The sequence below is a fragment of the Silurus aristotelis genome (genome assembly GCF_946808225.1).
Source record: "Silurus aristotelis genome assembly, chromosome: 24".
In the NCBI taxonomy this organism is placed as follows: Eukaryota; Metazoa; Chordata; class Actinopteri; order Siluriformes; family Siluridae; genus Silurus; species Silurus aristotelis.
In genome coordinates this window covers 1,495,621-1,520,620 of record NC_139597.1, presented here as the reverse complement: position 1 = coordinate 1,520,620, position 25,000 = coordinate 1,495,621, and the positions used below count along the sequence as shown (strand labels likewise).

Here is a 25,000-nt window from a genome sequence, read left to right as displayed (position 1 = left end):
AGGGACAGACGGAGACGTAGATGGATGGACTGATTGACGGTGAGAGACAAATACACCGATAAAGACGAGACACTGGTGGACTGAGGGGACGTCTGAACTGGTGGTGTATAGAAACAGACGAAGAAATACAGAGGCAGATACTTTTATATACACACTGAACACGCACTGCACACACGTACCACACACACACACACACCACACACACACACTGCACACACGTACTGCATACACACTGCACACACGTACTGCATACATACTGCACACACGTACTGCATACATACTGCACACACGTACTGCATACATACTGCACACACGTACTGCACACACGTACCGCATACATACTGCACGTACTGCACACACGTACCGCATACATACTGCACACGTACCGCACACACGTACTGCACGTGTACCGCACACATACTGCACACACACTGCACATGTACTGCACACACTGCACATGTACTGCACACACCGCACATGTACCGCGCACACACTGCATACGTACTGCTCGTGTGCCGCACGCGTACTGCACATGTACTGCACACACCGCACGTGTACCGCACACACAGCACACGTACTGCACATGAACTGCACACGTACTGCACACACAGCACACGTACTGCACGTGTACTGTACATGAACTGCACACACACTGCACATGTACTGCACACACACACAACGCACGTACTCCGTGCACACACACTGCACAAGTGTTTGCTTTTTTGTAAGGTGTGTTAAGTGTGTGTAGAGGGTGGAGCATGCGTGTGCACTACAGGAATGTGAACAATAAATCATGTCAGAACAACACCAGCTGATCAGATGTGCTGTCTTAAGCAGGTCTGGAATGTAACGTGTGTTTGTGTGTGTGTGTGTGTGTGTGTGCGTGTGCGTGTGCGTGTGTAGTTGTGTGCAGGTGGAGGAGCATCATGCTGCTGATATTGACGTCTATCACTGTCCTAACTGCCATCCTATTCATGGACCCTCGCTCAGTAAGTGTGTGTTCTGCTGAAGGGAGTATTATAAATGTGGTATACTCTGATCATTAGTCTAAATGGTGTGTGTGTGTGTGTCTCAGTGAAGAAGAGGAATAACTGGCACAGACATGATTACACAGAGGAGGGGGACAGGAGGAGGCCGGTTCAGGCAGGAACAGCAGTGTTCGTACAGCAGCTGCAGGCCAGGAGCTTCCCCAGGTAATAGCACCTGTCATATAACACACAGGGACCTGAAATAACACCTGTAATACGACCTGTCATATGACTCCAAATAACACCTGTAATTGGACCTGTGATTGTTTGACCTGTTATAATACTGGTAATAGCACCTAGAACCTGTAATAGCATCTGTAATATACACTTCATCACATGGATGGATGTTGATTGTTTTTTTTAGAACACCTGTACACCTTAATTCAATTATCCAATTAGCCAATCATGTTTCAGCAGTACAGATACACAGATCACATCCAACATCAGAATAAAGAACATGTCTGTGACTTTAATCCTGACATGGGCCATGGTTATTGGTGTGTGTGTGTGTGTGTGTGTGTGTGTGTGTGTGTGTGTGTGTGTGTGTGTGTGTGTGCGTGTGCGTGTGTGTGCATGGTATAAAGCGCTAATCTCTAGTTTTTGTGCAGTGCCGACGAGATCGTGGTCTGGAGGCAGGGAGGTCATGTGACATGCCAGTACCTGGAGGTCAAGGGGTTCGATTACCCGATCATAGTGCAGGACATGGAGGGGCTGGGACTCAGACTTCCCCCACCGTCCTTCTCCGTCAGAGACGTCCAGCACTACGTCGGTGTGTGTGTGTGTGTGTGTTACACTATCATTAATCGAACAGCCGAGACGGCTTTATCATGCCAGTTAGATTTAGTGAAACCTCATGGGGGAATCTGATGTCTTTTCCCTAGAGAGAGTGAGAGTGAGAGTGAGAGTGAGAGTGAGAGTGAGAGTGAGAGTGAGTGTGCTCCTGCAGCTGTGCTGTCTGTCTCCCTAGTTACAGACCACCAAACTGATGGAGCTCTTTAGTTACATACACACACCTGTTCCCATTAGTGTGTGTGTGTGTGTGTGTGTGTGTGTGTGTGAGAGAGAGAGAGAGAGCCCACTATGCACAGATCAGATTACGCTCTTGAGACACTTTGCTTTCCTTTACCCTGTTCCTTCAGTCTCACACACACACACACACACACACACACACACACACACACGGAAGAATAAAAACATGTCTCACTGAGCTGTTTAGACAAAATGCATGGCCATTACAGTATAATGTAGAAAATAATTGCACGTGTTCGCTGCATGCAGGCGGAGAGAAAGTGATCGACGTGATTGATGTGGCTCGGCAAGCGGACAGCAAGATGAAGCTCCGAGAGTTTGTGAAGTATTATTACCAACCCGAACGTCCCAAAGTGCTCAACCTCATCAGCCTGGAGTTCTCCGACACCAAGTAGGTGGAGTATGCAAATCAATATGCAAATCAAACATGCAGCTAAAAGTGTTACCATGACAACAACAGCCCAATCGCTTGGTGTGAAGCTTGTTTAGTGACCTCAGTTGGAAGCGTTAGGCCCACTTTCTGTCAGAGTGCAGTGTTACCATGACAACTACCGTAAGAGGTTACACTTCGCTCAGTTTTCTAAGGTGAAATGTGATTGGCTGAGTTTATTAGAGGTGGTATTTAATGATGTGTAGCTCCGCCCCCTCAGTCACGCCTGTTTTTAGATACAAGCGCCAGGGGTAACTGTGTGTGTGTGTGTGTGTGTGTGTGTGTGTGTGTGTGTGTGTGTGTGTAGAATGGCTGAGCTGGTGGATGTACCGAAAATCGCCCGTGAAATGTCCTGGGTGGAAAAGTACTGGCCGGACGACTCCATCTTTCCCAAGCCGTTTGTGCAGAAGTACTGCCTGATGGGGGTGAAGAACAGCTACACCGACTTCCACATCGACTTCGGAGGAACCTCCGTGTGGTACCACGTCCTCTGGGTAACCCCTGCTACACCTTTGTTTACTATGGAGCAACCTAGTTCATGTTTTTATGGTAATTGTAGAGAATCTTGGGTGTTCTATACGACGCTCACCGTTCGCTGTTCGGCTTCGTACAGGGAGAGAAGGTCTTCTACCTGATCGAGCCGACCAAGACCAACCTGGCTCTGTACGAATCGTGGAGCTCCTCAGCCAATCAGAGCGAAGTGTTCTTTGGGGAGAAGGTGGAGAAGTGCTACAAGTGTGTAGTGAAGCAGGGCACCACCGTACTGCTCCCGACAGGTCAGAATCTTACACAGGACCGGGACGATACATCGATATCGCAGCCTAACTTCATACGAGGGTTTTAAAGATATTCTTAAACACTATACTGATATCTGTAACATCATGGTGACTACTAGTTACCAACTTCTTCGATGTTCCTGCCTATATGTGGGCAGTCAATGTTAGTCGTCAACACACCTAAAATACAGTCGAACTGCACGTTGTTTTGTGTGTTTCCATGGCAACGTGCAGCCAAGTATTTAAGCCAAATGAAACGCTCGTACTCTAGATTATCATTCCGAAGCGGGATCGTTAGATCAGCATAGAAGAAGAGTGAGGTGATTTGTAAACTGATCGTCTGTGGGATCTTCTGCAGGTTGGATCCATGCGGTTCTCACGTCTCAGGACTGCATGGCCTTCGGGGGAAACTTTCTACACAACCTGAACATCGGCATGCAGCTCAAGTAATTTCTGCATTTTGTTATGTTTCAATAAGGAATCAAGATTTCAGGTTTTTTTTCCTGTTTGTTTTGGGAGGAAACCAGTGTGATCTGTTCATTGTGGCATTCAGGTGTTACGAGATGGAGCGAAGACTGAAAACTCCAGATCTGTTCAAGTTCCCGTATTTCGAGGCCATTAGCTGGTACGTGGCCAAGAACCTGCTGAAGACACTGAAAGGTGAACGACTGAATATAATTGCTAGTAAAAATAATGTTAAATACAAACTTGTCTCACAAACTGTGTTTGTGTGTGTGTGTTTGTGTGTGTGTGTGTGTGTGTGTGTGTGTGTGTGTGTGTGTGTGTGTGTGTGTGTGTGTGTGTGTGTGTGTGTGTTTGTGTGTGTGTTTGTGTGTGTTTGTGTGTGTTTGTGTGTGTTTGTGTGTGTTTGTGTGTGTGTGTGTGTGTGTGTGTGTGTGTGTGTGTGTGTGTGTGTGTTTGTGTGTGTGTGTGTTTGTGTGTGTGTGTGTTTGTGTGTGTGTGTGTGTGTGTGTGTGTGTGTGTGTGTGTGTGTGTGTGTGTGTGTGTGTGTGTGTGTGTGTGTGTTGTCAGAACTCCGAGAGGAGAAGCGCCAGCCTGCGGAGTATCTAGTGGACGGCGTGAAGGCTTTAATCTCTGCCCTGAAGACTTGGTTAAGGAGAGAGGTAACACTTCATGTGATTTATATTTATAAGAACCGTACGTTTATAACCTATAATCTTGCACTCGACATGCTGGACTGGTTTTGGAGCTGATTAAACAGGAAGGGTCTTTTATAATCTTAACACCTGACTAACCGGAATGAGGTGTGGTGGAGCAGGAGGAAGTGTGTAAACCTTCGGATCCGGTTGTGTTTTCTAGTTAACGGCGACAAACAGCGAGATTCCAGATCACATCCGGCCGAGTCTCCTGATCAAGGAGCTGAGCAGGGAGATTCGTCACCTGGAGGTCCAGGAGGTACAGCACACGATTTACACTACACATGGCTAAAGCTGATTCAATTAAAATAAGAGTTTACATTTATTAGACCCCATTTGAACAAAACAAAGTGTTAAAGCGAACTACAAATCGCAGTACAAATGGTGTTTCCAGTCTGGAGCGAGCAGCTGCAGTGACACTGCGCTAACTTTCCTTTCCTTCTGTTTTTTTTTTTATTTCTTTATTTATTTTGAATTTAAAAATAATTAAAAACAGAAAAACTGTGAGGCAGAGACTAAAACTTGTGTGAACTCAAATTTGATCACATCTGGATATGTTTCGCGTCACAGGAGGATCCTCAGGGAAATGGGGAAAGCACATCTGCTCATTCTTCGTTAGAGAAACGACGAGTCGCCCGACGACTCGGAGATCATCATTACCACCATCAACATCATCACGAGCCCAAACTCCGATCAAACCTGGACATTTTGGAGCTCCACACACGCGAGGTGCTAAAGAGGCTCGAGGTCGGCCCCCTGGACGAGGTGAGGTCACGTCCCAAATTAAACTTTTTTTTTTTTTTTATCCCGTATTTTTATTTTCACCATCATCTTAGCAGGACAAGGACGTGAGCTCTAAGGTGAACAGGAAGTTTAAGAAAGTCGTCCAGGCGTCTGCCGTAACTGTTGAGGATAACCATGACAACGCTTTGCGGCTGGTGCTGTGTAACGGCAGAATCATGTGGTACGTGGTGATTTAATACCCCTGCATTATTATATCATCGTGATTACATAACGTGTATTATAAGGTGTGTGTGTGTGTGTGTGTGTGTGTGTGTGTGTGTGTGTGTGTGTGTGTGTGTGTGTGTGTGTGTGTGTGTGTGTGTGTGTGTGTTGATCGCAGTGAGAGGCTGCGTCTTGGGAACAGAGCTTTGAAACCTGAGCAAGACGAGACATCGCCATGCCAACAGCACCACGTTAAACTAGAAAAGCCATCGTCATGCCAACAAGTGAAAGTGGAGGCGGGTTTACAGTATGTGGGTCAGGTCACTCATCATGGTGAGTCAGTTTAACCTCCTCCTGCTAGCTCAAAAAACATATCTTCATCCAGACTCAGATTCTCTAAAAGGTTCTGTTTATTTGGGCCATCGTTTTCCATCAAAAACCAAAATTCTCCATCCAACACCTGATGTTCACATTCAGACCCATCATTTTCCATTAAACACACCAGTGTTCTCCATCCATCACCTGACATTCACCTTCAGACCCCAACATTCTCCTCCTATCATCTCACATTCTGACTCCAACATTCTCCATTCATCATCTCACATTCACCTTCAGATCCCAAAGTTCTCCATCCAACACTCTAACGTGGGAGTGCTAGCTAAGTGGTTAAGGCATTTCTCTTTGGATCAGAAGGTCATAAGTTCAAATTCACCAACCTCCCACTCCTGGGCCCCTGAGTAAGGCCCTTAACCCTTCAGCTGCTCAGTTGTATGTATGAGATGATTGTAAGTTGTTCTGGATAAGGGTATCTGCCAAATTCCATACACATTAGCGTCCTCCATCACACACACCACACTCCTCAGCAGCAGCTGTAAAGAACATAGTGTTGCTGCTCTGACTCTGGGCTTCTTATTGTGTGAGCAGAACTCAGGATAAAGCTGACGAACCTCTCAGGGTTGCAGAAGAAAGTGGAGCAAAAAGATGAAGAGGAAGATGAGGTCTGTTACATCAGTTTCTAATCGCTTTCTATTTTTTTTAATTAATGTATTCCTTTCTTTTAATGGCCTTGTGCTCTCTCTCTCTCTCTCCCCCTCTCTCTCTTTCTCTCTCTCTCTCTCTCCCTCCCCCCCCCTCTCTCTTTCTCTCCCCCCCTCTCTCTTTCTCTCCCCCCCCCCCTCTCTCTTTCTCCCCCCCCCCCCCCCTCTCTCTCTCTCTCTCTCCCCCTCTCTCTCTTTCTCTCTCTCTCTCTCTCTCCCCCTCTCTCTCTTTCTCTCTCTCTCTCTCTCCCCCTCTCTCTCTTTCTCTCTCTCTCTCTCTCTCTCTCTCTCTTTCTCTCTGAGCAGAAGGAAAGTTTAGATTCAGGAAACTCTGAGGATGAAGAGGAGTGCAAGATGCCTAAGATGAGAAACTCAGGGAGTCAACATCACAAACCACTAAAAAGGTAACACACACACACACACACACACACACACACACACACACAATCATGTTTCTACTCGTTCTGTAAAATGTCCAGTTTCACCATCAACTCCAGAGCATCAAACATGTACCATGTAAATAAATAATTGTGTGGTATTTGCCCAGGGAGCGTCCCTCCTCCCCCAGCAGGGTTCCACAGGGGGGCGCTGTGACTCAGGAGACGTGGTGCAGCAGCAGTAGCAGTGCAGCGTGTGTTAGCAGTAACACGGGTTCAGTAGAGGAGTGTTTCTACAGCGACAGTTCTCCATCTCCTGCACTTCATCCATCCAAACTACACACACACAACTCCAGCCCCATCAGCAACCAGGCCACTAAAGGTGTGTGTGTGTGTGTGTGTGTGTGTGTGTGTGTGATCACAGTACAGTGCTGCTGGATACTGAAATCAGAGTTTATAGTAATAACTACATTAAATAATATTTACATTAAAGCAGCGTGTAACATTTACAGCCGCCTGCTATAAACAGGGTTTCTGCAGGGTCCTAAAGAGTCTCATATTTAACTCTTAAATTCCCTGTTCTGAGTTTTAAGTCATTTTAAACAAGTCTTTTGACGCTCACTGAAACGCTCCTGCACTTTAGAATTGATTCCTTTTATTTATCGTGGTGTAGGTTTTTTTTTTTTTTTTTTTTTAACTAGGCCAAATATATTTTGCTGTATTACGAATGAGACCAACGTGCAACAACCAATCAGCTTTCTGCGATTGGCACGACCCTCTCGGACCGTAAAACAGGTCATCGTGATCTCGGCCTTAAATTTCTCTTAACGCTCTTAAAGTCTTCAATTTGACTTTGCAGAAACCCCGTGTGAAAGTCTTTGTACGAATAACGAGCTGCGGTTTCTGGAAAGGGGTGAAGTTGAAAGGCGTGCTCTAATCTGAACCGCATTTGATTTTGCTGCGTTTTTTCAGGAAAACGTCCAAAGAAAGGCAACGCAACGTCCAAGCAGAAGCTGAGCAAGCTGATGAAGATGAGCACACACACTCGACTGCTGCTATAACGCCACCGCAACACACACACACATCTCACAAACACACAACTTCTTGTACCTTGCATGTTAAGGTTCCGAGGTATGTAGGAACAGCACGATCACGCTGATGCTGCACGGCGGATTCACACACACACACACACACACACACACACACACACACACACACACACACACACACACTCGGGGAAATTCAGTGCTGATTTATCACACAAACACAAACAGCGGTGCAGGAGATCAGGGAGATTTTCAGATCTGTGAGAAAAACAGCCAAATGTTCATGAGTGGGTTTATTATTATTTTGATACAGTACGCAGCTTCTGCAGGTGGTGTTCCAATACTCCTAACATGCCCTTGTTCACGAGCCGCTTCAGATTCTTCTCCATGGTGTTCAATAGGGTTGGAGCTCTACAGCAGGAGATCTTCCACTCCAACCCATATAAATCAGATCTTCATGGAGCTGGAGCAGGTTTGAGTCTCTTGGTTCAAACGAAGGGAAGATTTCATGCTCCAGCATCCAAAGACGCCTGATACAATTCAGGAATAGAGTTTGTGTGTGCGTGTGTGTGTGTGTGTGTGTATACCATAATATGTATATCGTTTAATTGCACTTTGATTCAAAAATGTAAAAAATTAACAATCTCACTAATTATTTCCCGCCCGAATGTAGCATTTTAACATAACGTTGTGTTAAAAAAAAAAAAAAACGCATTACAATTACACAAAAGGTGTAACACTAGTAACCATGTAATGGGGGGGGATCATTGTCCCTATAGCATTAACACCCCCCCCCCCAGTGTTTTTATTCCTCTACACCACTGAGATTCGTTTTCCATCCATCAGTGTATCATCATTTCAGTCAAAGTGTATTATAGTAGCTGTAAACGCTCTGTCCATCAACACCCTCTCTTTAATTAAAGTCACATTTAACGTTTAAATGTAAGTAAACGAGGGCAAGTCGGAGGATTGGAACACAGCCGGGAGCGTTTTATCTGTTCAGCCAATCAGAGAGCTCAGATTTTGTACATTTTTGCAGTCGGCTTTGCTTTCCCTTTTTTCAACCTCCATGTGTAACCTGTAGCCGAAGGGTGTGTGTGTGTGTGTGTGTGTTTCTTTTCTTGGGCAGCTCTCACATTTTATTTCTTTAGCATCTCATTTCTGTACTTTAAATCGTCGATCACTTCTTCTTCCTGTCGGTCTGAGTGACGGAGTTCAGGGTCCTTTATAAATGTGTGAACGTTTTTAAACGGTGCTGAAAGCAATAATTGTCCAGTGTTTGATTAGACGATCGATCGGTAGATTTGAGTTGGTTTTTTGTGTTTAGCAGGTGAGCTCTGTAGCTGTTTTATTTGTTTCTCGTTATTTTAGCTGATTAGTAATTTTTTTTTTTTTTACGATGCACTGGAAGGAATTTGTAGCAAAAGAATTATTTTTTTAATCCCTAAAAGTGGGCGTTTCCCCAATCACATGACCTCATACCTGCTTAAAGACTGGTGTGTGAATCGTTTTTAATGTTTCATATCATTTGATGGTAATGTAGAGTTGAGCTTCACTCTTCTGGGAAGATGTTCTGCTGGATCTTCTGCAGATTTGTGAGCATTACAATTCATCACTAGGGTTGAGGGTCATGCTGGAGCAGCTTTGGGTCTCCTAGATCAAGCAAAGGAACATTTTCATGATCCAGACATAATGAAAGTTTGGAGAAGAACCACGTTTGGCTGGAGAAGTCTTTGAAGTTTACTGAAACCCAAGAAGAGAATTTTAGAAGCGCTCAGATTTTGAAAGTTTGTGGACACCTGAGCAGAAGATCATCATCCTGTTCCCCATTTGCTGTTAGAATAAACTCCACTCTTCTGGGAAGATGTTCCACTGGATTCCGAATGTGCTCGTGGAGAAACGTTTCAGTGTGACTGGGAAAGTGTCGTGATGAAATCATGAGCGCTTTGGGAAACGCCCACTTTTCCCCCTCCCCCACTTTTAATGAATAAAAGATGAAAAGGAGGAAATGAAGCACAATGATTTTGTGACACTGGTGTTGAATTCAAGTGATGATGATGATGAAGATCTGCATCTGCCTTTAGGACGATGTGAGCGTGTTTAAAGCTCAGGGAGAAATAATGACGGTGTTCATCCTGCTTCACTCGCGTGTGTGTGTGTGTGTGAGGGAGGAATGTATTTTCCGTGTTTGCTGTAATGTCTTTATTGGCTGTTAACTTATTGTTTTTTGTGCTTCCTGCCCTCATTTTTCTGTAAATATGCGAATGGAATAATTGTTGGCTTGTTTTTTGTAATTGAACGACGACGGGTTTGTAATAGATTTTGTAGTAATGACGGGTGATGATTTGTGTGTTTGAATCTGAAAAGCTGGAGAAGAGTGTAATCCAGACGCAGGTGACTTTTTTTTTCCAGACTAATAAACGATAAAAAAGCCACAGGAAACTGAAGTGTGTGTGTGTGTGTGAGTGATGTGATGTCATTTGAAGGTGAGTCGACTCTCTGAATCATTTCTTTTAGGTGAGTCGACCTGCTTTATCGATTCATCAGACGACTGTGCTGATTCAACACAACACGTGAAAGAGAGACACGTGTTGGAGACTAGTTTTGTAACATGCCAACAGATGACAGTGCGTAGTCACAGGGAGCACCAACCTTCAATAGTCCATGTGCTAAAGACCTTGTCCTGCGTACTTCATGAGCCGTGTGCACGTCACTGAGCTCCTTACACATTCCTCACCACCTTCCCAACTTATAGAATTATATGTGGTCTGAGGAGAAGAACATGTGATCAGCTCGTCTGTAGGAATGACGGACTCCTGGATGACTCATGGAGCTCATTTGTTCTCTGCAAGTCCACAAAAGAAGCGACTCGTCCACTGATTGCTTCTTTATTGGTTTAAATAAACGTGTACGAGAAATGAAATCGGAATAAACGAGTCTCTGTACAGCAGGAAATCAGGACCAGTGGGTTACACACACACACACACACACACACACACACACACACACAGCACCTGGAGAAAATATAAACAGGAGGAAACTTAATGAATGATTAATTAAAGACTAAAAGCCTAACGAGTAACAATCAATTCATTAATTTACAATTTTATTATTTTTAATATTTAAACAGTGAAGAAAAATATTGTTAAATTGCATTTTTATAAATGATCATTTTAAAATATTTTAATTAATGAAATTAATATTTTAATAGACTTAATTAACATTTTTTATAATAAATGATCTGTTTCACATAAACATTTTAATTAGCGGCTGAAACGATGTTCATTTATAAAATACAACACATTAAATAATAAACATAATATTAAATATAAAGAAATGTTTAAAATCGATATATTTTATTCATATGGCCAGAAGTATTGGGACACCTGACTTGTATCAGACACCTTTGGATGCAGGAGCCTGAAATTTTGCCTTCACTTGAACTAGAAGATCCAAACGTGTTCCATGACACGAAGAACTTTATGAAGATCTACTTTATATGGGTTGGACGATGTGGAAGATCTCCTGCTTCAACCCTATTGAACATGACGAATGTGTACGCTGACTGCACCCCAGGAACCTCCTCAACTTCTCACCTACATCAGCACCTGACTTTACACCCACCCTTATAGCTGACCCTCTACAAAATCTTATGGAACATCATCTCAGAAGAGTGGAGTTTTGTGAAAGAGCAAATGGAGACTACATGTGGAAGGAGATGTTCAAAAATATCCACAAACTTTTGGCCATATATATAAATTGTATGTGTTGGTTTTTACTGTACTCAATGTTTAACAACATTAAAAACACACACCAGCACATATGATGAAGATGAAGGTCACTCATCATCTGGAGGAATTCCGAGCTCCTGGTCCGTCCAGACGTTTGTGTCCGGCCACGGGAAATGACCCTGAGGGGAGAAAACGGTGTATTCTCAGTACTGTGTGTGTGTGTGTGTGTGTGTGTGAGAGAGAGAGAAAGACTCACGAGGACGGCGTCGGAGTCGTGCCAAAAGTGCCACATGATCCAGAACCACATGAAGCCGCTGAGAAGTTCGGCACGGAAGTGCTGGCGTTTAGTGAGGTGAGGAGGCTGACGGTACTGAGCCACGATGTGTGGACCTCCACCTGCCCTGACACACACACACACACACACACACACACACACACACAGTTAACACAACCTACCATATTTCACCTTGATAATAATATATTTCACACCAAAGTCAAAATCTTCTCGAGAATGCCCTTGATCTGTAAATGATCGTTTCCATAGCAACAGCTCCGAACTTGAAAGGAGTCTACAGTGTCAGCCGTAAAAGCCGTAACCATTCCAATTTCCCTGAGCGAGAAAGAGAGAGAACTGATCGCTCCGGAGTGAGAACGTTCATGTAACTACAAACGGATAAAAATGTGTACACACACACACACACACACACACACACGAGGTGGTATCATAAAGTTTGGAGACTCGCACAGTCCCCAGCTCTGAAACGTCTTGTGGAAGTCTTCTGTTCGAAAAGTGTGTGAAGAGGGTGAAGTCCACAGGAGCTTCTAAAACATAAACTTGTGAAGGTCAGTGCTCCCTGTGACTGTGCGACTGCTGCTGTGTTACAAAACTAGTCTCAAAACCTTGTGGATAAAACCTCGTATTAATCACTCAGGTGTGTGTGTGTGTGTGTGTGTGTCAGGGTTCTGTCAGGACACCTTTAAACAAACAAACAAACAAACAAACAAACAAACACGGTTTAATTCCCTCTATAACAGTGTTAGAGTCTGGTTTAACTCTACACCTTCACTAATATATATATATATATATATATATATATAATCTATATTAACTGCACGTGTATATATAAATGAATCTGGTGAGAGTGAAAGGTGACACACAGTTGGGTCTCTGACTGTGAGAGGAGCTTAGCCTACATTAGCCTGTTAGCATGGCTACTTTAGCCTGGTTTAAACTTCCACATCAACACTTACTTCCGGGTAACGCTGTGCTGGGGTCCGCGTGTGATGAGCCGAGCTCCAGCCCTGAACACACTCACGGTTTTCCAGACCGCCGACATTTTCATTCAAAAGTCACAACAAAATGTCTGTCACCTTCCTCCCTCTCCCTCACACTCACCCTGCTGCCCGGAGTCACACGCACCGCGCATGCGCGCTCTACGCACCGAAATACGCATGCGCTGCACAAGCTCGTCTCAGCGAGGCGACGTTTTGAAATCTTATGAGCGTTTATTATAAAATTTGACATTGATATTCATTTAGCTACTTTTTTTTTTTAAATAAATAAATAAATAAATAAAAACATGACCGTCCAAAAACACGTGCTGTGATTGGTTACTTTTGTGTGGTGTAATATTACTGTATGTCCACTAGGGTGAATATTCTTATTTATTTTCCACTTCTTCTCTTTTGGCTTCTCCCATTAGGGGGCGCCACAGCGGATCATCCGTCTCCATACCCCCCCCCCCCCCCCCCCCGTCCTCTACATCTGCCTCTTTCACACCAACTACCTGCATGTCTTCCCTCACCACATCCATAAACCTCCTCCTTGATCTTCCTCTTTTCCTCCTTCCTGGTGGCTCCATCCTCAGCATTCTCCTACTGATATACCCCATGTCCCTCCTCTGCACATGTCCAAACCATCTCAATCTCACCTCCCTCACCTTGTCTCCAAAACGTCCTACTCCTGTCTTTTACTCAATGCCACTGTCTCTAAACCTACAACATTTTAGGTCTCACCACAGTCCTATAAACTTTCCCTTTCACTCTCACAGATACTCTTCTATCACAAATCACTCCTGCTATCACTCTTCTCCACCCACTCCACCCTGCCTGCACTCTTTTATTCACTTCTCTAACACACTCTCCATTACTCTGCACTGTTGACCCCAGGTACCTGAACTCCTCCACCTTCTCCACCTCTTCTCCCTGCAACTGCACCCCTCCACTGCCCTCCCTCTCATTCACACACATGTACTCTGTCTTACTCCTACTGACTTTCATTCACCTTCTCTCCAGCATGTACCTCCACCTCTCCAGACTCTTCTCCACCTGCACCTGTGGTGGTCTTCCTCAGCATGAAACCATACTGTTGCTTACAGATGGTCACCTCTTCTCTCAGCCTGGCTTCCACTACTCTTTCCCATAACTTCATGTTGTGACTCATCAACTTAATTCCCCTGTAGCTACTGCAGGTCTGCACATCCCCCTTATGCCTAAAGATCAGTACCAGCACACTTCTTCTCCATTCCTCAGGCATCTTCTCATCTTCCAGAATCTTGTTAAACAATCTGGTTAAAAACTCCACTGCATCTCTCCTAAACATCTCCACGCTTCTACCGGTATGTCATCTGGTCCAACCGACTTTCCACTCTTCATCCTCTTAATCGCTGCTCTCACTTCCTCCTTACTAATCCTACCCACTTCCTGCTTCACATCTCCACACCATCCAACCTTCTCTTTCTCATTCATCAGCTGCTCTAAATACTCCCTCCATCTTCTCAACACACTCTCCTCACTAGTCAACACATTTCCCTCTCCATCCTTTACTGCTCTAAGTTGCAGCACATCCTTCCCAGCTCGGTTCCTCTGCCTGGACAATCGCTACAAATCCTTTTCTCCGCGTTTGTTGAGTGTAATAGCACTCGGTCCACTAGAGGGCGACAGACCGCACTTATTTCCTATCATATAATTTCTAAAAGCTTTTATTGGTGGTTTCTTTGTACTTAAGTAGTTATTTTTATAACTTCCGATATTTAATAAAATATAAAATAATTGTAGTTATAATAAAATATTCAAGAATAAGGCCTGTTTGCACCACTTTTATAAAGTAGATATTAAGGTTTTGTGTTCATAATAATTATAATAGAAATCAGTGTTTGAGTCATTAATATCATTCTATTAATAGATCAGTGTGCTGAGAGTCACATTCGAGTCTTTACACAGAAACTGAGGTGATTAAGTAAAGAATCTTGTGATAAAAATGATAAAAGGAACATTATAGTAATAATAAATCACTACTTTGTATAATTAAGTGCATTTGAAAATCTAAACTTTTGTACTTTTACTCAAGAGAAAGTTTAAAAGGACATTTTTATTTTTACTTGAGTCACATTTTACTGAGTGAATCTACTGTAACTACATTGTGTACTTCGTCCACTGCTGGGAAAATATAAATACTCTGTATTTGCACAATGACTCGTTAGTCTAATCTAATCTAATCACACTTCAGTGTTTTACTTCCATCAGTAAATCATGCGTCTGGATTTTACACACAGGCAGAAACACATGGACGCACCTCACATTCTGCACTAATATATTTGAAGAGATATGAGAAGCTCTATGTTTATAGATTTATGGTGCACATGCTGATAAACTCCTGCACATTTATATTACATATAATTTGCACATTTATCTGCACAGTTGCTCTTATTTACACTTCTGGTTGAGCTGCTGCGTTCCTGAACTATACAATCAATATATTTCTATTAAATATCTATAAATATCCACACTTTATTTCAGCCTTTTCACTGAGAGGAAAGTTTTGGGATGATTGAAGGAAACTGAAGAACCCAGAGGAAACCCACACAGGACGACGTGGATTAGAACGTGTGAAACTGACATGAGGTCAGGACCGAACCGTGAACCCTGGAGCTGCGAGACGCCAACGTGAAGTTCTAGAAGTGGATTTAGCTGTTTTTTTTGTTTTTGGCAGCTTCAGGAAGTTTCGAATTCCAGTGTGTGAAATGCAGATTAAAAGTGGAGGAAAGGATGCAAGGGGGGGGGGGGAGGGGTGTATTTGATTATTACTGTTACTATTGTTACAGATTAACAGAATCACAAGTAAATGAACATAAAACAGTGCAATCTTTTAAACCAGATGTTCCTTCACGAATGTGCAAAAAACATGTAGTGTAAAATGAGACATGACAGAAGACCTGCTCAGGACACGAACACGGCACAGAAACAAAACAAATCAATCATTAATAAAAAACAATCTAAAAGAGGTGTTAATACCATTACAAATCAAGGAAAAAGTGCCTCTGTAAATATTGAAAAGATTTGGGTCAGTTTTTATTAATCCAATACACACGGCAACCCGGAAAAACTATTGTTCCTGAAAACAAAAATGTAGTCAACAACAGAGCTGAAAAGAAATAAAGAAATGATCAAATAAATCCTACGCAGGATGGAAAGAGGGTTGTAGGGTTCGGGTCGGTGGACAGAAGAGTGAGAGGAGGAAGATAATCAACACGGCAAGAGAGTTACAAAAATCAGATTTAAAACCAAAAACAGGAAATTCCCTCCCACTCTACACTTCCTCCTGAGTATTTTTTTACCAAAATTGGACTCGAAGTGTGTGACCTCAGAGCTATCACACACACACACACACAGGATTTACATCACACAGTCAACAAATAGAAGACTAATACTAATAAAATGACAGATTGCAGGCTGCTCACTGACTGGTCACGTGACTCAAACTGGATAGAAGTCAGTTACATAAACACGTGTAGGGTTTTTTTTTTTTTTTTTTATTACCCAAAGTACATTTCTGATCACAGCTCAAGAAGTAAATAACAATAATATTAATAAATCGATTGTAATCAGAAAAAAAACGTGATTTGATTAAATGCCACAGTTCGACACACTGGAAAACATCAGAAATCCAATAAATGGTATTTTGGTGATTTATTATGAGTTTTTTCCCCCCAGTGCATCAAACTGTAGACGTGTATTTAAAGATGTTTTTGATTGCATTTAAATAATCGAGTGCGAGTTGGATTCTCACTCAAAACATCTCCCCAGTTTCAAAAAACGATTCGGATGCATGACGGAGTAGAAAAACAAAAAGTTTTTTTTTTTTTTTGGATCTTCAAGATGTCATGGGGGAAATTCCTCATACGGAAACATCAATCAGGAGCAAAAGCACACCCACCACCATGCTTCATATGGTCGCTCGAGGTGAAGGTCTCCAAAAAACAGGGGAGAACCATGTTCAATACTTACCATATAGACAAGTCCTACTAAAGTCATCGCTTTTGTTCTTGGTGTTCAGTTTCAGACACGGGATCCGATTTGGGATCAAGTCTGGATCTGATTGTTACCCAGAGTTCATTAACCCTATAAAATGTCCTGTTTTATTTACTTCTAAATGAAGTCACAGTTTTCAGAGAGAAGCCCAACGCTGAAGCTTTCTTTCATCTGATTAAACTAAAAGCTCTTAAAAAATATGAAGGGTGAGATACTGAATAGCTTCTGAAGATGAACATAAAACTGTGAGACTGTGGGTGATGTGTAAGAAATTTTATGAAAAATGTGTTTCCTCTGTTGTTGTTTTTCCAACAAGAGAAATCCGCAGCAGAACATTTCTAGTTTTCAGCATCAGCATCCAACAATTCTCTGAGAGTTTAGTTTCTCCATGTCGTCGATGTCTGCGTGAAAGCTTTTACGGTTTTGTTGCTCACGGCACAGATGTTGGCTGGGAATGAAGAAAATGGATCAACCTAGCTGCCGTAGTTTTGGGCCCTTAAGCTGCCCATAAAGTTGGAAAGTCCGAGTGACTGTAGTTAATCACTTGTTGGATCTGCAGGCCAACGAAAAGACCCTTTATCTTGGCATAACTGCTGCATGGAAACATATTTAAAGTAAGCAAAAGCTTCACAGCCTTAAAGTTGTTCATCAGCCCAAGTTTGATGCGCAAAGCAGGAACTGATTTCCTCAGAGGTGGCCAGTGTAAAGTAAATCCAATGCAAAGCACTTCATAAGATGGTGTAGCCAATCTGTAGACCCAGTAAAACTGCAGTCACCTTTAGATCACCAGAGATGTCCCACATGTATGGAAGTGTAGATATTACCAATGCACAGCAAAACCGCCTTCAAACTTAACGATGAGTCAGTAATCAGTCGGCATTTCGTTGGAACATGTTCACGTAGCGAGGGCAGAAGGCGATCTGCCGATGTCACTGCAAAAGTTCAGACTGTCAACTTGTCTGAAGAATTTAGTCTAATATTTAGGACTGTGGAGAATAACTGACATTTCTGTACCTGAGGACAGGTTCCATCCTTTCAACCTCAGTCCAAGCAGCTCTGATTGGCTTTTTCCCCCCATAAATTCAAATCTCTAACAAGATCTTTGAGGTCTACCTCAGAAATGAAGAGAAGCTTGCTGTAAGTTAATGGTTTGAAATCTGGATCGGCAACAGCTTCCATCTGCACAGGCTCGTCCATCTCTGCCTCCTCGTTCTCATCCTCTAGTGTCCACTGGAACCTCTGAAGGTTTTGGAACAGGATTTTCATCGCGTGCCATTGGTCTTATAGCAGAGACAAGGTCTGGGTACTCAAACTTCCTTTTTGTGGAGGAAAATCCCCAGACATTCATCATGCAGCAGTAAAAGGTAGTTACATGGTTCTTCTGCTTGGACCAGATCATTGCGATGGAAAACGGTATGGACTTTAACCAAGATCACGGACCGGTAGCGCAGGATGCAGATGATGATTGGAGAGTCCATATTTTGTAGAAGTATAACTCATATGAACACACTCATTCTCCAATTCTACACTTCCAAAGCGAAAAAAAAAATGCGTTATGGCGATTTGCGACATTGGTGCAAAAGTAAAATGCAATTAAATTCACAGCTTTTAAACACAATGAAGGTTAGAAAGACTGCTGCTAGGAATAGGGTACACCAGGTCACTTTCACACAAGAAAGTGTGAAAAACATTAACAAACTGTACACTAGTGTTCATTTCTATACGTTTATACGCACAATAAAAGCTAGAAACTCGGTTCTGTACTCTGATTGGCTGGTTTGTCAATCGCACTTCCGGGTTTACTTTCTAGAACATACGCGGTTAAAACCGATGCGGTTCAAAAAGACGCAGCGCCACGCCACGTCACGTCACGTCCGGAACACGGATGCGGCACGTGATTTGGCTTTAAACGAGTGAAGAAAAACGTCGTGTTTTTACAAATTAAATTGGAATAAAGATTAAATCTCTAAATCGACAGCGCAGGTCATTTCCCTGAACAAAAGGCGACGGCGGCCATTTTCTGGGCTCGTTCACACCCACAGCGCGCTCCTGACCGTTTAAACTAAATCTGCATGTACAAGTGTTAGTATGAAATAAAAACATTTTTAATATAATTGTAATTATCATCTTTAACGAAACTCGGCACGTTTTTAAAGCGCGCACGGTGAAACCCTTTAATGGCGTCCCGTCACTACAGTCTTCTTTAACCGCCCACGTTCCTCCCGCGCTCTGATTGGCTGAACGCATCACGAGCCGCTCGCTGATTGGACACCCGAAACGTTGTTCACAAAGCGAACACTGAAAACTGAGCGGTCGAGTAAAGCAGCGTAATTCTAAGTCTAAATAAAATTTACTGAGGAAATGTATTTAATGTTATGCCTTTGATAAAAATGTGAATAATTTCATTGTAAGGTTTCGAAGCCAAAAGTTCTCGGGGTGGAAAAACCCCCCGCTCGCTTTCTGAATTGCGCATGCGCAGTCCCCTCGACCAATCTCCGGGCGCGCCTCTTTCCCCTAGGAGCTCTGACTGCCCACATCCGGGGATTTTTGTGACGTCAAGGAGCCAACAAGGAGAACAAAAAAAAAAGATGGCCATTACTGTTCAAGGGCAACGTCTTTTTTTAATTAATTACAGGAACAGACTTTATCGGGTGGGGTTACATGAAAATACAGATTTAACCATATTAGAATAAGCTTTAAAGAACCTTAATCGACGTTGAAAAGGGAAAAAAATAGTTTCCGGTGTTCATCCAGTAAATATCCGCAGATTTAAAAAAAAACACAGCCGTTGAAAACGCTAATTTGTTTAAATTAATCCTTATATAGACAATTTGAAAAAAGAAAGTCGGAAATCCAGTACTGCTTTGTTCACAAGTCCGTGAGTCGACGTCTTTCTGTCGCCTTCGACTCGAAATTTTCACCTTCAGCATTGTTGAGCATTACATCACCGCCGGAGGTGCACTGCGCATGCGTACTCTCCCCTCCCCCGCACTCGATCACTGCGCGTGCGTACTGTCCCCTCCCCCACACTCGATCACTGCGCGTGCGCGGGTCCAATTTGAATCCTGGGGAAACACATGTATTTATTCCACCTTTAATTCAGTAATACGATAATATTAAAACGAAATAATGTGCATTCACAGGTCATTACAGTTCCCTGTCAGAGCTTTACATCCCCCGTTTTATTCCTGTCAGGACAAAAAAAAAAAAAAAAGACCTACCACAAGCTATCTGGAAATTACACTTCCAATCTATTTTAATTGTTTAATTGTTCACATTTGTAATATCTGGCGATTTTTCTCCAGTGTTCTTGAATAAGGCAGGTTATATAACACGGATAACACAGCCACCTCCTCCTCCTCCTCCTCCTGGGTCTCACAGAGGTGCACTTCAGTCCAAACAGCTCTTTTAGAGGAAAACTACGGCCTTTAGAGCAAACAAAAAAAGGGAAACGTTCAGTCTGGAATTCCACTTTCTCCTCGTAAAGCCATAAAAAAAAAAGTCATTAACATCCTTGTTATGTGGAGTGTAAAGTTTAAACAAGATCTACTGTCTGTATGTGGAGCTCATATGGTATAGATGTAAATCAGATTTCAGGAAGTTCATGGGCTTTAGGACATTGCAAACACCTGAGTGTTAGAACCATAAAAAGCTTAAAACAGTATGGATATTACGCATGCTTATAATTCTATTAATATATAGAGAGCTGTCATAATTGACATGTTAACACAAATTCATTTTAATGGCATTAATTTTATCATCGCAATTTTTTAACGATTAATGCATAATTCTGTTTGACCATTTGAAATAAAAATATTGATAAATAAATGTATAAGAGGCAAAATTATTCACGACGTCCTTTCTTTAGTCAGATATGGGAAAAATATATATAATTTAACACCGAAAAATACTTTTTAAATCACTAAACATTTGTTTTACTGATGCACCAGGTCTCAAACAGGCACCAAAATCAGCCATGATGCACAGACCCGGCAATTAAAACAGTCCGTGAGGAAACAGAGCAAGTATTAATTTAAGGTACATTTAGAACAGATAAAAATGTGTGATTAAGTTTAACTCATTTTTAATGAAATGAGTTAACTCGTGCCAATCATTCAATATTTTAATCTAATGACGTTTATATATAATGAATAAAATAATAAGATAATAATGATAAGATGATGTTAACGCTATTGAATGAACTCGCGTCCCCTCTCAGCCCGTGCGTGTGCGGGCAGGAAACCCCTCGGAATGTGAAGGCGGAGGACGTCATGACGGAGAAGGGCGTGATTAGCTCGAGTGGGCGTGGTCTTTGTGAGAGGGGCGGGGTTACGGCGGTTCTGCGAAGGCCGCCATTTTTTGCACAGGATTGAAGGGATCCGGGGAGAAAAAAAAATAAGGGGGTCAAAAACTGACCTAAAACTATATAGTGAGTTTAAAAAAGCGCCCGGGTTCACGAGTTCAACTCGCACACGAGCCGAAAAGGCGAGCAGTGTCAGTTTCGGGCGCTTGAAACCATCTTTTCTTCAACACATCCGCAGTGGAGAGTATTGTTTTGGTCCTGGTCTCCATTCAAGGCTCTCACAGTGGACATTGATACAGGTATGCGGTTTTATTTCCGATTAGAAAATGTGCATCTGTGTGGACGTGGGCCACTCAAATGGCCTGTTTTTATCAGGTTACAGCTGAAGCTTGTGGGCTATAACATGGACTGACCCTGTACTCAAGTCAACATGGCTTGTGTGCATGCTATGCTGGAGCTCCAGCTGGTGAGAGCTTCATGGGCACGTTTCTGCTGGCTTTTGGTCTGTTTCTGGAAGATGTGTCGTGATTATTTACTCTTAGAAATCTCCTCCTATGGTTGTATTTGGGCTCAGAATGGTTTGGCAGGTAGCCAGTGGTGTCACAGCTAAGCTGCTAGTCCTGTAAGCCCCCTGGAAATAGTCATTATTGTGCAGTACACTCCAAATCTCTTATTCTGTAGTAAAGATATTTGAGGGTTTTTTACTTCAAATCGAACAAAAACAGCAATATCGAGATCCTACGAAGCTAAACCTTATTTATATATATATATATATATATATACACATACATATACACACATGATAATAAAAATATCTAGCTATAGGTTATGCTTTCATACCCTCATTGACAATTATACCTATAAAATAGATCTGAATTTTAATAATGTGTGTGTGTGTGTGTGTGTACACACTCATAGCAATGCTAGCCTAGCACAACCTTCACAATAGTTCATTATACCTCACACAGTGATAGAGAATCTAAACGCAAAAATGGAGGGAAAGAAGGCATGATTTCTGGGTGTAATACACTAAATAAAATCACACACAGCTCCATTTCCTGGCTGTTTGAGATCCCATGTAGATCTCTGACCCATATATTGAACTATAAATGGTTGTGTTAAAACACTGGGTGGGTGTGTGTGTGTGTGTGTGTGTGTTGGAAAAAGAAAACACACCAAATCCATGTGGACTGGGAAATAAGCGAAACAGGGAACCTCTCGTGAAGTTTGGATGTAAGAAATGAAGACTTTTAGACTGAAGATCTATTACACTTTATACGTTTAGGGACTATACGCACATCTTTATCTTGGGTAACAGTTTTAAAGCTGAACGCTTTTGTATGTATAAATCTGCACAGTGAGACACACACACACACACACACACACACACACAGGATTTAAGGTCTAAATCCTGGTCTTAGACATAATTCACACCATCTGATCTCCTCCACCATTATAACTTTACATCACAAATCGTCTTACATTTCAGTATTAAGCTTAAAATCCTGATGACACAATAACACCTTGTTTTTAAATTAATATAATTCACATCCAGTCCCGTTTTCACCACATCATAATCAATAAATATTTCTAATTTATGGGGTTTTTTTGTTGTTTTTTTTTATCATTTATTCAATACTATACGTTTCTCCTGTTCAAAACATTGACTGGAAATCCCTATAAAATATTTCCCTCCATGCAGGATGCTTTATTTAGGCGTACAGCGGTGATATATATTTAATTTCATCTATAAATTCGGTTTTTATTTATTAAGATAAATACCCCCCCCCCCCCCGTCACGTGCACGCGCAAACCGGGCTCTTGTCGTTCATTATTTTTTTTCCCTTTTAAACGATTTAAAAGCCCTCATTATTAACCTACACTGTACACACAAACAGTTTGATTAAATCCAGCTCGTTGTATCGCTATAACAAACCGCATACATGTGTCTTATACAGAATATATTCCGGCGCACGAGCGTAATTCAATCCGCGTTATTAACGTTCGCTGGTTAGCATGCTGCTGACTAGCCGTGTTATTCCGTGCGCACACACACACACACACACACCGGGGTTTAAACAGGTTCACCGTTAATAAAGGTGTATTAGTCTGCCAGAGTCATTCTAATGACAGTTCTATACGCCGTTATAACGATCCTCACACAGCGCGCTTGCTAACATACGGGTTTTTTTTGTTAGCGCTGACTAGCCGTCGTCGTCAGGAGCAGGGGTTTTCTCTGATCTTTAAAACGCGGCAAAAAAAAAAAAACAATCTGGGCGCTTTTACTGAATCTTAGAGCTTTTTTTAAAATACCGTCGAATGATGGAAATGATATTTGGAACAAAATGAACGCTATAACGGCGCGGTTTGTGGCGCTGATGTCACACTCCGGGGTTTTATGAAAATGGCGGAGGCGCTGTAGGTAATAAGGGAGGGGGGGGGTATGTTAAAGGGAGGGAGGGGGGAATCCCAAAAGCGCGTGTAGGGCACTACGTAGGGCGTAAGAATCCGTCATGTCATACGTCGTCTGAAGTGTACTGAAATAGACACCGAGGTGGTATTTGGGATCGAGCCAGCGTGTCGAATCCCCCTGTTTGGTAATGCCTGTCCGTCTGTGTTTCTCTCCACACCCCTGAGAGCGGATCAACATCCGCAGCGCTGTTTATCATCTAATATTCATTTTTTACTACATTCTTATTCTTTTAAAATCTAATATAAACGCTGTATTGGAGGCAGGTGTGTGTGTGTGTGTATAATAATACACTAATCTAAACAGTGCGGATCAGGTTTTATGGCATGTAAAAATGAAAATGAAATAAAGTTGTCACATTTCCTGTGAGCTTCATATCATATTTATTATAAGTGTGTGTTTAAAGAAAAGTGTCTCGTTATTAGGCATTGTGCAAAGTATCTATAATATAAAGTGCCTATAATAATAATGACTATTATGATTATTATTGTTTTAATTATATTAAGATGCATGTGTGGGATGTTTAGTCTCTCTCTATATATTTATATCTATATAGACGAACTATATGAGGATTCTCCCCCCCCCCCATGCATTTCCTGTAACAGATATCGAGATGTGTTGTTTTTATGATTTTGGTTATTAATAATATTAATAATAATAATCATCATAAGGAAGCAGGAGAGATCCAGACAGTCTTCCCTCAGATCCAGCGCAGCTCCTGGTTTCTGCCTCCCGAACTCTGCGTCTGAGCATCATGACGTGTAGGTGAACCGCAGCCTCGCTCCTGGCCATGTTCTCTCCTGTCCGAGTTACATAAAGCCGTAAATATGCGGCACTTTGTGGCAGGAACAATGGGGGGATTTATCTGGGCCTCGGCGGCTTTGCCGTGCCTCGCTCGTGCTTTGTGACTCGGTACGGTTTGAAATAAAATCCAGAATCGTCTGCTTTTCTTTTTCCCCTCTCTTTTTTTTTTTCCCCTTTCCTGCACATGAACAGGTTTGAAAGGTAAATAAAAGCAGGTCAGGATGCAGGGGTGTGTGTGTGTGTGTGTGTGTGTGTGTGTGTGTGGGTGGCACGTGCGTACGCTTGTCAAAGAATAAACAGGAAATGAAGGCGCTTTAGACGACGATCTCTCACACACACACACACACACACACACACACACACACACACACACACACACACGAACGTGAGCACAGCTTTAAAAATGTGTAAGAAACGTGTCAGGTGACGGTGTACGTTATATAATCAGGTCTGGATTTAAAACCAATAGAAAAAACCTGTACATACTTGAGTGTGTGTGTGTGTAAGTCTTTAATAAATCACAAACAGAGGAACGATTAATAAACGATACAGTACTA

The 25,000-nt window shown here is 42.4% G+C and overlaps 3 protein-coding genes and 1 long non-coding RNA gene across 8 annotated transcripts in view; 2 read left to right on the top strand and 2 right to left on the bottom strand.

Moving 5' to 3' along the window:
- kdm7aa (lysine (K)-specific demethylase 7Aa) overlaps nt 1–10,272 on the top strand; it is a 17,690-nt gene extending 7,418 nt beyond the window's left edge. Inside the window, exons 2-18 of one of the 2 annotated variants that reach the window (XM_083528999.1) lie at nt 904–989; nt 1,076–1,193; nt 1,637–1,797; nt 2,307–2,448; nt 2,795–2,981; nt 3,101–3,263; nt 3,622–3,709; nt 3,817–3,923; nt 4,296–4,387; nt 4,584–4,679; nt 4,991–5,185; nt 5,257–5,384; nt 5,544–5,698; nt 6,290–6,363; nt 6,709–6,806; nt 6,950–7,161; nt 7,752–10,272. In XM_083528999.1, coding sequence (XP_083385125.1) covers nt 904–989; nt 1,076–1,193; nt 1,637–1,797; nt 2,307–2,448; nt 2,795–2,981; nt 3,101–3,263; nt 3,622–3,709; nt 3,817–3,923; nt 4,296–4,387; nt 4,584–4,679; nt 4,991–5,185; nt 5,257–5,384; nt 5,544–5,698; nt 6,290–6,363; nt 6,709–6,806; nt 6,950–7,161; nt 7,752–7,840 — 2,191 coding nt within the window. In that variant the 3' untranslated portion in view covers nt 7,841–10,272. The remainder of the gene's footprint in view (nt 1–903; nt 990–1,075; nt 1,194–1,636; nt 1,798–2,306; nt 2,449–2,794; nt 2,982–3,100; nt 3,264–3,621; nt 3,710–3,816; nt 3,924–4,295; nt 4,388–4,583; nt 4,680–4,990; nt 5,186–5,256; nt 5,385–5,543; nt 5,699–6,289; nt 6,364–6,708; nt 6,807–6,949; nt 7,162–7,751) is intronic. The other variant, XM_083529000.1, reaches the window with a different exon arrangement.
- ndufb2 (NADH:ubiquinone oxidoreductase subunit B2) overlaps nt 1–12,989 on the bottom strand; it is a 51,689-nt gene extending 38,700 nt beyond the window's left edge. The window contains exons 1-4 of one of the 3 annotated variants that reach the window (XM_083529084.1): nt 12,808–12,989; nt 11,813–11,957; nt 11,640–11,735; nt 8,938–10,670 (exon numbers count right to left, since the gene is read on the bottom strand). In XM_083529084.1, the coding sequence (XP_083385210.1) occupies nt 11,664–11,735; nt 11,813–11,957; nt 12,808–12,899 (309 nt within the window). In that variant the 5' untranslated portion in view covers nt 12,900–12,989 and the 3' untranslated portion in view covers nt 8,938–10,670; nt 11,640–11,663. Of the gene's footprint in view, nt 1–8,937; nt 10,671–10,697; nt 10,840–11,636; nt 11,736–11,812; nt 11,958–12,807 lie in introns of those variants that run through there. The other 2 variants (XM_083529082.1, XM_083529083.1) reach the window with 2 other exon arrangements.
- Nucleotides 12,990–16,669: 3,680 nt separating this feature from the next.
- Nucleotides 16,670–20,560, bottom strand: LOC310719406. The gene is made up of 2 exons (XR_014531473.1): nt 20,088–20,560; nt 16,670–19,931 (listed from the first exon to the last, which is right to left on the bottom strand). It is a non-coding gene; the product is annotated as an uncharacterized lncRNA (long non-coding RNA).
- A 566-nt stretch (nt 20,561–21,126) lies between these two features.
- The window catches only part of kmt2e (lysine (K)-specific methyltransferase 2E), a 38,868-nt gene continuing 34,994 nt past the window's right edge, over nt 21,127–25,000 (top strand). Inside the window, exon 1 of one of the 2 annotated variants that reach the window (XM_083528989.1) lies at nt 21,127–21,468. The gene's annotated coding sequence lies outside the window, so the exon portion shown is untranslated. The remainder of the gene's footprint in view (nt 21,469–25,000) is intronic. The other variant, XM_083528990.1, reaches the window with a different exon arrangement.